Source organism: Chlamydotis macqueenii, chromosome 19, assembly GCF_036417535.1.
Source record: "Chlamydotis macqueenii isolate bChlMac1 chromosome 19, bChlMac1.mat, whole genome shotgun sequence".
Classification (NCBI taxonomy): Eukaryota; Metazoa; Chordata; class Aves; order Otidiformes; family Otididae; genus Chlamydotis; species Chlamydotis macqueenii.
The window spans coordinates 836,952-847,586 of NC_141574.1; the positions used below are offsets into that span (position 1 = coordinate 836,952).

A 10,635-nucleotide genomic window follows, 5' to 3' on the forward strand; every position below is an offset into this window, starting at 1 on the left:
TAGTCACCATTTCTATTTCCAGACCACTAGGAATGTGAATGTTCTAGGACATGCACTTAAACACGAAACCGACGGCCTCCCTGAGGTATTCCAGCTGCACAGGAGCTCTCGTGCTGGCAAGCCCAGCCCACAGAAAGCTTCAGCTGATGCACCCCCAGCCTAGCCCAGACTTTTGTCTGTCTCCAGTTACAAGTTTCCTTTATGTTGGTACAATTTTATCAACCTAAAACCGTAAGAATTCCCACATGAATCCATTCCTTTTCAGTTAGCACACATTTAAAAGAACGTTTGTTTTTTTGATTTTTACCTGCTAGATAAGCTACGCTCTGGGTGTTCACCTCAAACTTGTCGCAGTTCCTATGTTTGTTCACCAGAGCTAGTAGTGTATGCAAAATCCTTACTGTTCTTGCTACAGTGGTAGGAGAAGGATGCCTGTACCCTAAGAAATGAGGTTAAGAAACCAAATATTGTATTTAATGTTAATGTATATTTTTGTAGCATTAATATTTTAAAAAGATTTATAAATATTTTTCAGTATGCTCTCGGGGAAACGTCATGTAAACAGTCAGGAAAGCACAATGCTAACAGAAACTACACATTCGAGACTGATTTTTTCTGTCTCTCCCCCCAGAATCACATAATTTCAAATGTCTGTACATACATCTCTCCTCTCACAATCTAAATCTAATTCAATTCTAATTTCAATCTAAAAGAAACAGTGAGCCTGAACACAGGCAAACATGCAGAGAGAGAGCATTCCCGGAGGAAGCACTAAAGCATGCAGCAAGTGAAGCCACGCATCCTGCGGCAGTTAAGAATTCGTATCATCAGCGCTGAAGACCTTTACAGGACATGTATATGGGAAACCTGGCAAAGTCCTTTAGTCAAAGAACATTTAATTCTTCATCTATTCTGTAATCCAAGTTACTTAAAATCCACCATCCAGTTTTCCTCTTTATCCATGGACTTGTTTTTCCTTCAGAGTTAAGAGCGTTCACCTAAAGTGAACAGCAATATGTACTCTTACCTTTCAGGAGGTGTCCCACTAGTGCGAAGTTGAAGTTGGAGTTGAAATTTAGCCCAACAAAATGATCCATCTGCTTGCAGTGCCATTCCAGTGGTCTCCTGATCTCCATAAACACCTCCTCTGGGCTCTGACCCACAAAAAATTAAATACAGGAGTTACCTCAAAGTTACTCATCACATTTCAAGTGTTTTGTTTTGTTTTGTTTTAAACTGACAAAACAGTAATTTTAAGAGCTTACATGAAAATAAAAACACACTCTTGAACAAAACACATCTATACATTTCTGTTCTAGTTTAGAACAGAATAATAAGAGTTTCATCTCTACATCCTAGTTTTACTGTTCATATTACCCAAGTGAAACAATTTCTGAGGCAAATTCTAGTTTTACTTGCCTAACTACTATCCAGCAGGACAAGGCATTTTTTTCCTTTTTAGCAGATTCACTGCTTACACGAACGAAGGGTGAGTCACAGCGGACTGCTAACAGCTCACCTTATCATTGAATACGCGAAGGCTGTCCAAGGTATGCAGGTTCTGCTCAAGGAGCGCAGTACCTGCCGAGTACAAGTTCACCTCATCTAGCTGCAGCACTGCCATCGCCACCCAAAAGAGGGCCTTGTGCATAGGAGAATCCTAGAAGGAAAAAGGAAATGTCACAATTTCACTTTCGAGTCAGTTCCTGTAAATGAAGAACAAACAGGACTGACACAAGGGTTTGTGTATGCGTTACGATCCTTCTTGTAGCAGGCTGTCCTCAACCACACCCATTCCAACACCACAGATGTTGATATGAACCCGTAGTCTTAATGCACTTATAACAGGTGAATAGTATACAGTAAAGTAATTTCAAGCCACCTTCTTCTCCCCAAGCCACTCCTTCTCTCTTACATTCCTTCCCTTGCTCACGAAGATGTCAGACGCACATTGCCCTTCACCAGACTGAAAAGAAATGTGTCTTATCAATCTGAGAGCATGTGTTGAAAATGGATTCCAACTCTGCACATGTAACCGGCCAGGCAATTTCTTCTTGGGTCTCTTAAGGAGCAGATTTTTCTAGGAACAAGTTTTATTTACTAACAGAAAATACCTGAGGCTCTTCATTAATGGCATATCAAATAACAAACTGGCAGGTACCACAGAGATGGCTAACAACACCAGATCAGGCAGGACTAACGTCTGCTGAAAAGCACGTATCAGCAAACATTTGAAAGCCAAGCCTGAAAATCTTTTGGAAGGCATTAAGACAGCCCTTGTACTGCCGTGGCCCGGCTGGATGAAGCAGAACAGTACATTCTAACGCATTTTTAAAGCCTTTTCACAGGTACCATACGAACATCTGACGTATTTCCCATATGTAGTACTTTGGAGCATGACTCATAGCAGTGAAGCGTGAACTTAGATATTGCAACCTACTTACATTTTTGAGATTATACTCATAATTACAATTTTCATTTACAAATATGTTCTCTGTTTACTCTAAAAATCCAGTTGTTTACCTTATTAAGAAGAGGTTGCAGCTTGGTGAGTGCTATAACTGTAGCTTCTATCAGAACTTGGCTATTGTAATTATCAGGGCCTTTTAAACAGCTCTCAAGTCCCTTTTTGTAGGGGAAAAAAAAAAGAGTAATTAAAAATACAACCATAATTTTGCTTTGTAAAAAAAGAATTGTTGCTCTCAGTTGGTTTACAAAGCTTCAGCTGATTTTAAACCCATTGTCAAGGAGTTTTACAAACGGAGGTTTACACAGAAGCGATATACGTATTGCTGATAGCAATTACACACCATGCGTTAAGCAAGTACGGCTGCAGGACAGGGTGCAAGAATTAGAGAACAGCAGATAATGTTCAATTAAAGCTTATGTCCATAAAACTCTAACAAAATGCTTAAAAAGAAGCATATTCAGCATGCTGTTTACTTGCTAGGGAACACAGCCTTTTTTAGAATATACAGAACATTGTTACCAAGCTAGGCAGTCTGTTTCACAGTTTTCTTATACAAATGCCCTGCTCTTTATTGTATTTACTTGTAACACACTAGATTATTAGCTTCCTTTAAAAAAAAAAAAGGAAGTTTTGAATCACGTGCGTGCAGCTGAATGCCTTAACAGAAAAATTCTGCGTTTATTTAAATACCAACTTCTAGATCAACCTCAGTGTCTCGACTTTTAAACTCAATATTGAAAGCTACTGTTACTCTACAAGTTGCAGCACTGATGAAACGTATTGCCACCAAATAGATTTAAGGTATAGGGGTCTGTTACCTTGCTAAGAATCCGGATTATTTGTTTTATTTGTCCATGAGAGACACGTTTACTTATACAGCCAAAGACAACGAGTGCTCTTGGCTGCAGGGATGGGTTATATTGGAATGCAAACCTGTGAAGAAACAGAGCACGCTACATTAAACAAATACCCAACAATAGGCTGTATAGAAAGAAGTTGAGAATTCTAAATACACTACACAGGTGGGCAGGGGTGACGTTTTGAGATCTACGACATACTTTTGAGCTAGTTCAGTCCATTGGTCCAGCCACTTGCACGTTGGAATATCCCTCATACAAGCCTAAAAAGAATTATATTGTTTGAATACATGTAGCATTAAGAAAAAGTCTTTTTAAAATTCAGAATCTGCAGTTGTTTTAGTTCTCAGAAGTCAGCTACTTAAGCATTTATTTCCACATCACGGGAGGTAACATCTCACTGCACTGCTTGCCCGTAGAAAGTGTAAGCAGTGCCATTTTCCCTTACAGATGATGTCTTTTGTTTTGAACCACGTACCTCCATGATCTCCAGCAAAGCCTCAGTGACAGTTTCCAACGAAGTCAGTGCAAAAGTCTCCCTTTCATAGGAACCGGGTGAGAAGGACCTGTCCCGATAGCTGGATCGGAATGCTATGACTGCAGCCGACTTCACTTTGCTGATTCCAAACAGCAAATAAAATTTTGGCAGAGAGAACTCAGTCAAGCTCAGCCTTAAAACTTGCTTGGTCTCCTCTGTTGAAAAATTGTACATATTAAATTTAAACCACTGAAATCCAATCCATATTTTCAACACTCTGAGACTGACACTCCCATGAATACAAAAGTAGAAAAATCATCTTGCATGTCATTTTGCACTTTCCAATACTGTTTTCTTTGCTACTTCTCCTACAGTACACCACAAGAACCGTGGTCTGCAGCACAGACTGCTGAACCAGGAAGATGTACTCTAAAAACAGGTAGAAAGAAACTTGTTTAAAGATGTGGTTCTGTGAGACTTCTCCTCACGCTGGTTCAGAAAACGGAAACCTGAGGAGCTTCTGCTTTCAAATACGAATGTACTGTAAGTGCACGCTGCAGTCAGGTTCTGCTTTTGGCTCTGGCACCAAGACGAAGCAAGCCACTTAAATCAGATGAAAATGACAGCCCTGGTACTAGCACTGAATATTTTTACAATTCTGAGCTTTCATTTAATTTCAGTGTACTTCAAATTCATTGTTTAAACACGAATGCTTGCCTTTCTGTGCGTCAAAGCAAAGCTTTTCTTTATGTATAAACATGAGTGTGTATACACACACTCACTCTGTTGATATTTATAGATATAAAATGAGCTTTCAGATACTTAAAAAAGACAAGATTACACAAACTTTTAATTTTTTCATCCACAGAATCTAGACTGGTTTTATACTGTACTTCTGTGGTAAGAAGTGACAGCTACATATTTGCCAATTCAAATTATTTTAGGACTGCTAAAATACAGCAGTATGCAAAATACCTGTTTTAACAGTATAGTTTCACAATTCTCTTACGTAATTGATATTTTCGTTACCATATTATGCAACCATTCAAAAGATGCATACCAGCCAGTTTTAGCACAGACATATTTTCTCCTTTGTGTGCATCACAGGAACTTACTGGTACTTTCTTCTCTTTTTCTAAAACTCATTATACAAACAATTTACATTACACACCTGCTCTAAACCAGATAGTCATTTTTTAATTCTGTATTAATTTGTTGTAGATCATATCCTCATTCTGATTTGTATGCAAGCTGAATTACAACACGGTATTTTCAAACACTCAGAATAGTTTAAAGAGAGAAAGACAATTTAAATATTTCTTAAACAAACTAAGGAGCAATCAGCTTAACTGAAAATCTGAAAAAAAAAAAGCTTACCACTGAAGTGAAGCTGTGAACAAGTGCAAAGAGAATGAATGATGTTGATGACAAGACCATGAGTGGAAGCTCTGAGGGAAAGGGGACCAGTGGCCACCAGTAAAGTAACTACATGGAAGAGGTAGGGGAGATGTGCTGCCACATCCAGAGAATTGTTGAAGGAGAGCATCAGCATGTAACGTGCCAGAATAGCAATATCATCCCACATCAGGTGCTGCTCCAGCGTAGGGGTTGGCGACAGACAAGTCTTGTCGATTATTTTACACATCCTTCCAATCACCTGAAAAGAGAGCAGCCATTTTGTTTTACTCAAATGAGGAGCACAGCTCAAAAATTCAGTAAAACCATTACAATTTGACACTGGAATTATTCTATTGCTTGGAACCTGTTATCATGGTTTTTTGCACTACTGAGCTATCAGAAAGTGTCAGTGTCACATTATTATGTAAGCTGAAATTACTATACAAAAGGAAATTAAGGCAAAGCAGAAACTCACTTTGCTTGAAACCAATTTTACATTTCCAGAAGCAAGCGCTACAGCTGTGTCTGCCATGACCTCGGCTTTTATGGAGCCTAAACCCCCTGTGGCACTGGTTTTGATGAAACTGTCCAGCACTACATCGAGGAGATCTGTTATCTGTGAGAGAAAAAACAAAACAAAACAAAACCTTTTTTCAGTGAGATTAACTTTATTTTTTCACAGTAAACCACCTTTTAAATAAGGAATCATTCATTTTTTCAGTTGAAGATGCATAACTCCCACAAATCAAAGCATCACTTTTAGTGATTTGTTAGCCTTTCGGAAAAAAAAATGATGTAAATTTTAGAAGTGTAAAGCTGAATTCCATCAGGTTTCATTCCAAATCGAAGTGCTTCAGTACTGTGGAGAAACTATAATTTAGTCTGTATTACTGTTATTTTCCATTTTAAAGTATAACAATTCATAAAATACTGAACCTAGTAAGAAGAAACTGGATGTGAAGTGAGGGAAAGAAACACGCTTCTGAGAAATAAGCAAGATCTGGTCTGTTAAAGATGTTACCTAGAGCACTAGCATTTAAGGTATGCAGGTAAGAATCAAATCTGTCCACGTGCGCAGAGAACTCTCAATGTAACATGCAGGCTAAGATTAATGCTATTTCAGTATTGGTTCAAATTCAGCTCTTTGTATTATGAAAACTGGCTGAAATTCTGGTTCAACAGAGTCCATGATGAAATTTCCACAGACGGCTGTGGAAAATCTAATATTCTAATTTTCTTCTCCGTATTTACCTGTTAAGACTTTCATACTGGACAGAACAGTCACATTGCTCTGAACATGATTTAAGCTTTCCAAATACATTGATTTTTAATTTTTTTTTTTAAATTTGGGCTTTGGCCAGTTGGACCAAGCAAGAAAACGCACTCAATCCATCCATTTGTCAGCTCTCCCACATTCTCCAAGAGCAGCTTTGTGATGCTGGGCTGCATTGTTTTGGATGACAGTTAAAAAAAAATAAAAATAATATGACAATGTGGAAGCTGATACAAAGCTTGTAAGCAAGCCTGGTCACAGCAAGTAAAGCCATCTCATTTCTCTAGACACTCCTTTCACGAATGGCACACGTGATGTCAGGTGGGTTTGGTTTTTTCATTTTCTTAACTTTGTGGGGAGAATGAGGACAGAATCTGGCTAAGTGTTAAGCTAATGATCAACAGAACGATTAATATTCTATCAATTGTAATCAAAATGCTTCTGCTTTAAAAGTACAAACAAACAAAGACGACTTCTTGCAATACCACATGCCTAACACACCTCCGAATGCTAGTACTTCGTTCTTTCCGTTCAGTACCTGTACATTCAGGGGTTTTGATTAAATAATTACGAGTAATACCAAAGATTCTTAATTCTCAATTCTCAGTGGGGGGCTAGGAACACATTCCTAGAAGCCACAGCTCACTAACGATTGTATGAAGTATTTTATAGAACGGAAACTTCAGCAGCCCTTGCACACTACTCTCCATACAGGTAATATACTTAGGTCATGCCAAGATTAATTTTATTTTTCTGCATTAACATTTAAGTGGTTAAAAACTACAACCTGCTCATAAACAAACTGCAAGCAATTATGCAGAACTGGTACCTGTCCAAGGCTTCCCCATATCTTAGCTTGAATGGAAGGATACATCTGCTTTTCATTTATTGTCATTGTTATAAGCTTGTCAAGAATAGCAGTGACTCGTTGGCGCTTAGCATCATCGTTGTGTTTGCAGAATCGGACCAGATTGGACAGCCAGGGAGTCATATACTCCAGACAAAGATGTTTCAGTTCAATACCTGAAATAAAAATTCACCTTGTAACACAGAATGAGCACTGATCTCCATTTATAAGCATTTTTCTGTGAGCACTTTTCCTTTCAGTTTTATTGTCTAAAATAATTACTATCAGACTTAAGTAAATCATACTGGGCAAACAGACAAGCTTCAAAAAGAAACATCTCTAGGAATCTGGCAAGGAGATGTTGACATTTTAATATCTTAATAAGAGATGCGACAAAGACGTGTACATTCATTATTAGATGGGACTGCTTTAAGATAATTTCTTTATAATCTTGAGAACGTATTCTAAACAGCTTCTAACAGTAAAGTCAGAGCTGTATTATGCCTGGCAAAAGAGTGACAAAAGTAGTGCAACAGCAGCAGATTTACAACTGAGAGACATAACCAACCCGGGAGGACTGACTGTGAAACGACTAGAGAACCCTGAAGCTGTCCTGTGTACGTATATCCCAGGGTTCAAACCTTCGCTATCAGGGACATCAATTTTTGATTTTTGTTCTGCAATATTCTGTTTCTGGTGAACTACTAACAGTCTGACAGAGATCTGTCCAAAGTACTCACTGTGAAAAACCATCAACAGCAATATGAGACAAATAATTTGTATTGATCTTTCTAAATGAACTCAATCCTCTAAAAAAGTGAGAGCTCTAGGAAAACTAGTTTTAAGATTAATTTCAAAGTTTAAAAGGCAGTTGCCTCCTTTTTTAGAAAATCTACTTCATGAGAAACGAAAGGGCACATTCAAATGTTAAAAGTAATGGTTTTGCTCCAACAGATGCCATACCAGTTTGTGAAACTGCCCGGCTTCAGAGTACTACCCAACCTGATTATTAAGAATCAGCTATAAATGGATAATCTTGAAAAGAGCTAAAACAGCTCTGAGAAGCCTTTGTAATTTAAACTTATTGTGACTTAGAAACATGAAACGAGTTAATTGACTCGACAGCTACCAACTTAAATCTGTCCAGACTGGCGGTTAGCATTGAGGAACACTCGTGTTACTTACTAGATTTGCTAAATCCAGAAATACACTCTTCCAAGAACTCTAAGGTAAGGTGTGGCTCGTTAGCTGCAAGAGTCTTACTAATAGACACAATAAATAGCGTGTTGTTGGCAGGAATACACAGACCTGAAGTTTCCAGTAACTGGCCCTCAATCTTTAAATTAAAGGTACAGGTTAAGGCACAGAGAAGATTATAGGCAGCAGACCTGTAACAAAGCAAGCAACGTGACTTGTAAAATCATTTTCTCGTACATTTTAACATACACACATTACACCAAGGCATCACAGTAGCAGGACCGGCATTTTAAAAATGAAATCAATACTGCTATATATGAGATTACATTTAAAATCCTGAACTTTTTCCCTGTACCAGTTAAGATTGAGAGACAACATTTGCCTTGATGAGGTTAAAGAGGATGCTTGAAGGACTTTGCACTGGACTTCTCAGAAAGGCCTCCAGGAAATTCTAAATATCTCCACATGCACCTGAGGGGCTGGGAGAGAGAGTGCCAAGGGCCGAGAGGCTGCCAGCCCCCAGCCCAAAGCAGTGCTCTCTCACCAGGTCCCAGAGCCTGCTCTTAGAGGTACAGCTCCCACGTCATTAAACAAAGAGTTCAACACCATGAAAACCAAACGTACCTAACAAAGATATATTGCAAAGTGTAAGTAGGGAAATTAAGTTTCCCTATAAAAGGAAAAGGGAATTTATAAAGGGAAAATAAGGGAAATTATAAAGGGGAATTAAGTTTCCCTCACGCCTTCAGTTACCCTGACAGTATGCATGCCTTTCCCCACCTATAGACAACCCAATCTTTCCTTATACTAAAAAGTACATTTTTTTTAGTTTTGGTGAAAGAAAAATTGTTTTGTTCAGGAGAGATTTGCTAACACTAAGACAACCTTGAAAAGAATTTACATTTTTGACCCAAGTTGACATGAATTTACAAGCTCCATACCGCAAACTGGGGTCTGAGCTTCCCAGGTTGAGCAGCGCTATGTTCAGTAGTGTTCCAGGAACGTCCTTAGGACGAATTTTAGTGTGCTGCGGGATGGAGTCTGGCTGCGACAGCTCCCACCGTGTCCGTATGTGAATGATGGACCGAACGATGGCTTCGCACTCCTGATGCATGAAGGTGAGCGGTGTGCCTTGGTTGGCAATGGTTAAGGTAAACTGGTTCTCATCAACAAGACATATTTCCTCAATTTCAGAGGCGTAGTATATATCATTTAAAAACACCGTTTGTCCCAGGACTCGTGTTCGTTCTGCTGACGTCACCTGCACAGCTGTCGACCCAACCTTAGAAAGAGAACAGAAAAATGGTTCAGCACCTACTGTTAACAACACAGAAAGAAGTCTGACATTTCTTTGTATTTATAAAGATAAATGTATGAAATTTTATACTTCCTAAAGAGGCATACTAATAAGTTGTGGTTTCTCAAGACAGGAGAGGAGAATTAAGAGACAGTAAAATCATATTCAAAAACTTATAAAAATCTAGCAATTTACTAGGAACAGCACTAAAAGGACTTACTTTAATAGAAACTTTGGTGTCTTTATGAGCCAGTTTGAGAGCATTGTGAAACACTTTCAAGTCCTCCTCCAAAGCCAAGGTAGCAGCTGGGAGTTTCTGCTGGTCGTGTTCGATGTGCTCGGCCAGTTTCCCTGGAGAGTCTATGAAAATAAGCCTTTTGCTTCCTTTCAAACCTGTCAACAGCCTTTCATGGTATTTGGTGTATTCTCTGACCCAAGAGTTACAGTTATAAATAAAAACTGCTGAGACATTTTCATAAGCAAAGCCTGGAAAAACTACAAACCATTTAGAAAGAAAGTCTGTTTTAAAGCGATTACTGGGGCCCGCGTGTGTGAGGTCCACTACAATTTCATATGGCTTTGCATAGTATGGCTTCAGAGTTAGCAGTACATGGTATATCAATAAATCTCCGTTGATTTGACCAGTCTTGAATCTGTAAGAATAAAAAAAAAAAAAAAAAAGACAAGACAGACATTGGTGGGTTTGCTTTTTAGATCCACACTACAAACATTTGAGCGGTGTATTACACACACTATTACTACACTGAAGCAGATGATCTTTCACATATTTCTTAAAATACCATCAATCCAAAGCAGTG

The 10,635-nt window shown here is 38.6% G+C and overlaps 1 protein-coding gene across 3 annotated transcripts in view; it reads right to left on the reverse strand.

Annotated features, from left to right (window-relative positions):
* The window catches only part of NF1 (neurofibromin 1), a 97,120-nt gene that overhangs the window by 16,600 nt on the left and 69,885 nt on the right, over positions 1 to 10,635 (reverse strand). For all 3 annotated transcript variants that reach the window (XM_086763019.1, XM_086763018.1, XM_086763017.1), the window contains 13 exons: positions 10,038 to 10,470; positions 9,462 to 9,802; positions 8,509 to 8,711; positions 7,306 to 7,499; positions 5,679 to 5,819; positions 5,183 to 5,462; positions 3,806 to 4,020; positions 3,529 to 3,590; positions 3,289 to 3,403; positions 2,524 to 2,625; positions 1,520 to 1,660; positions 1,028 to 1,154; positions 308 to 439 (listed from right to left, as the gene is read on the reverse strand). In XM_086763019.1, the coding sequence (XP_086619145.1) occupies positions 308 to 439; positions 1,028 to 1,154; positions 1,520 to 1,660; positions 2,524 to 2,625; positions 3,289 to 3,403; positions 3,529 to 3,590; positions 3,806 to 4,020; positions 5,183 to 5,462; positions 5,679 to 5,819; positions 7,306 to 7,499; positions 8,509 to 8,711; positions 9,462 to 9,802; positions 10,038 to 10,470 (2,486 nt within the window). The remainder of the gene's footprint in view (positions 1 to 307; positions 440 to 1,027; positions 1,155 to 1,519; positions 1,661 to 2,523; positions 2,626 to 3,288; positions 3,404 to 3,528; positions 3,591 to 3,805; positions 4,021 to 5,182; positions 5,463 to 5,678; positions 5,820 to 7,305; positions 7,500 to 8,508; positions 8,712 to 9,461; positions 9,803 to 10,037; positions 10,471 to 10,635) is intronic.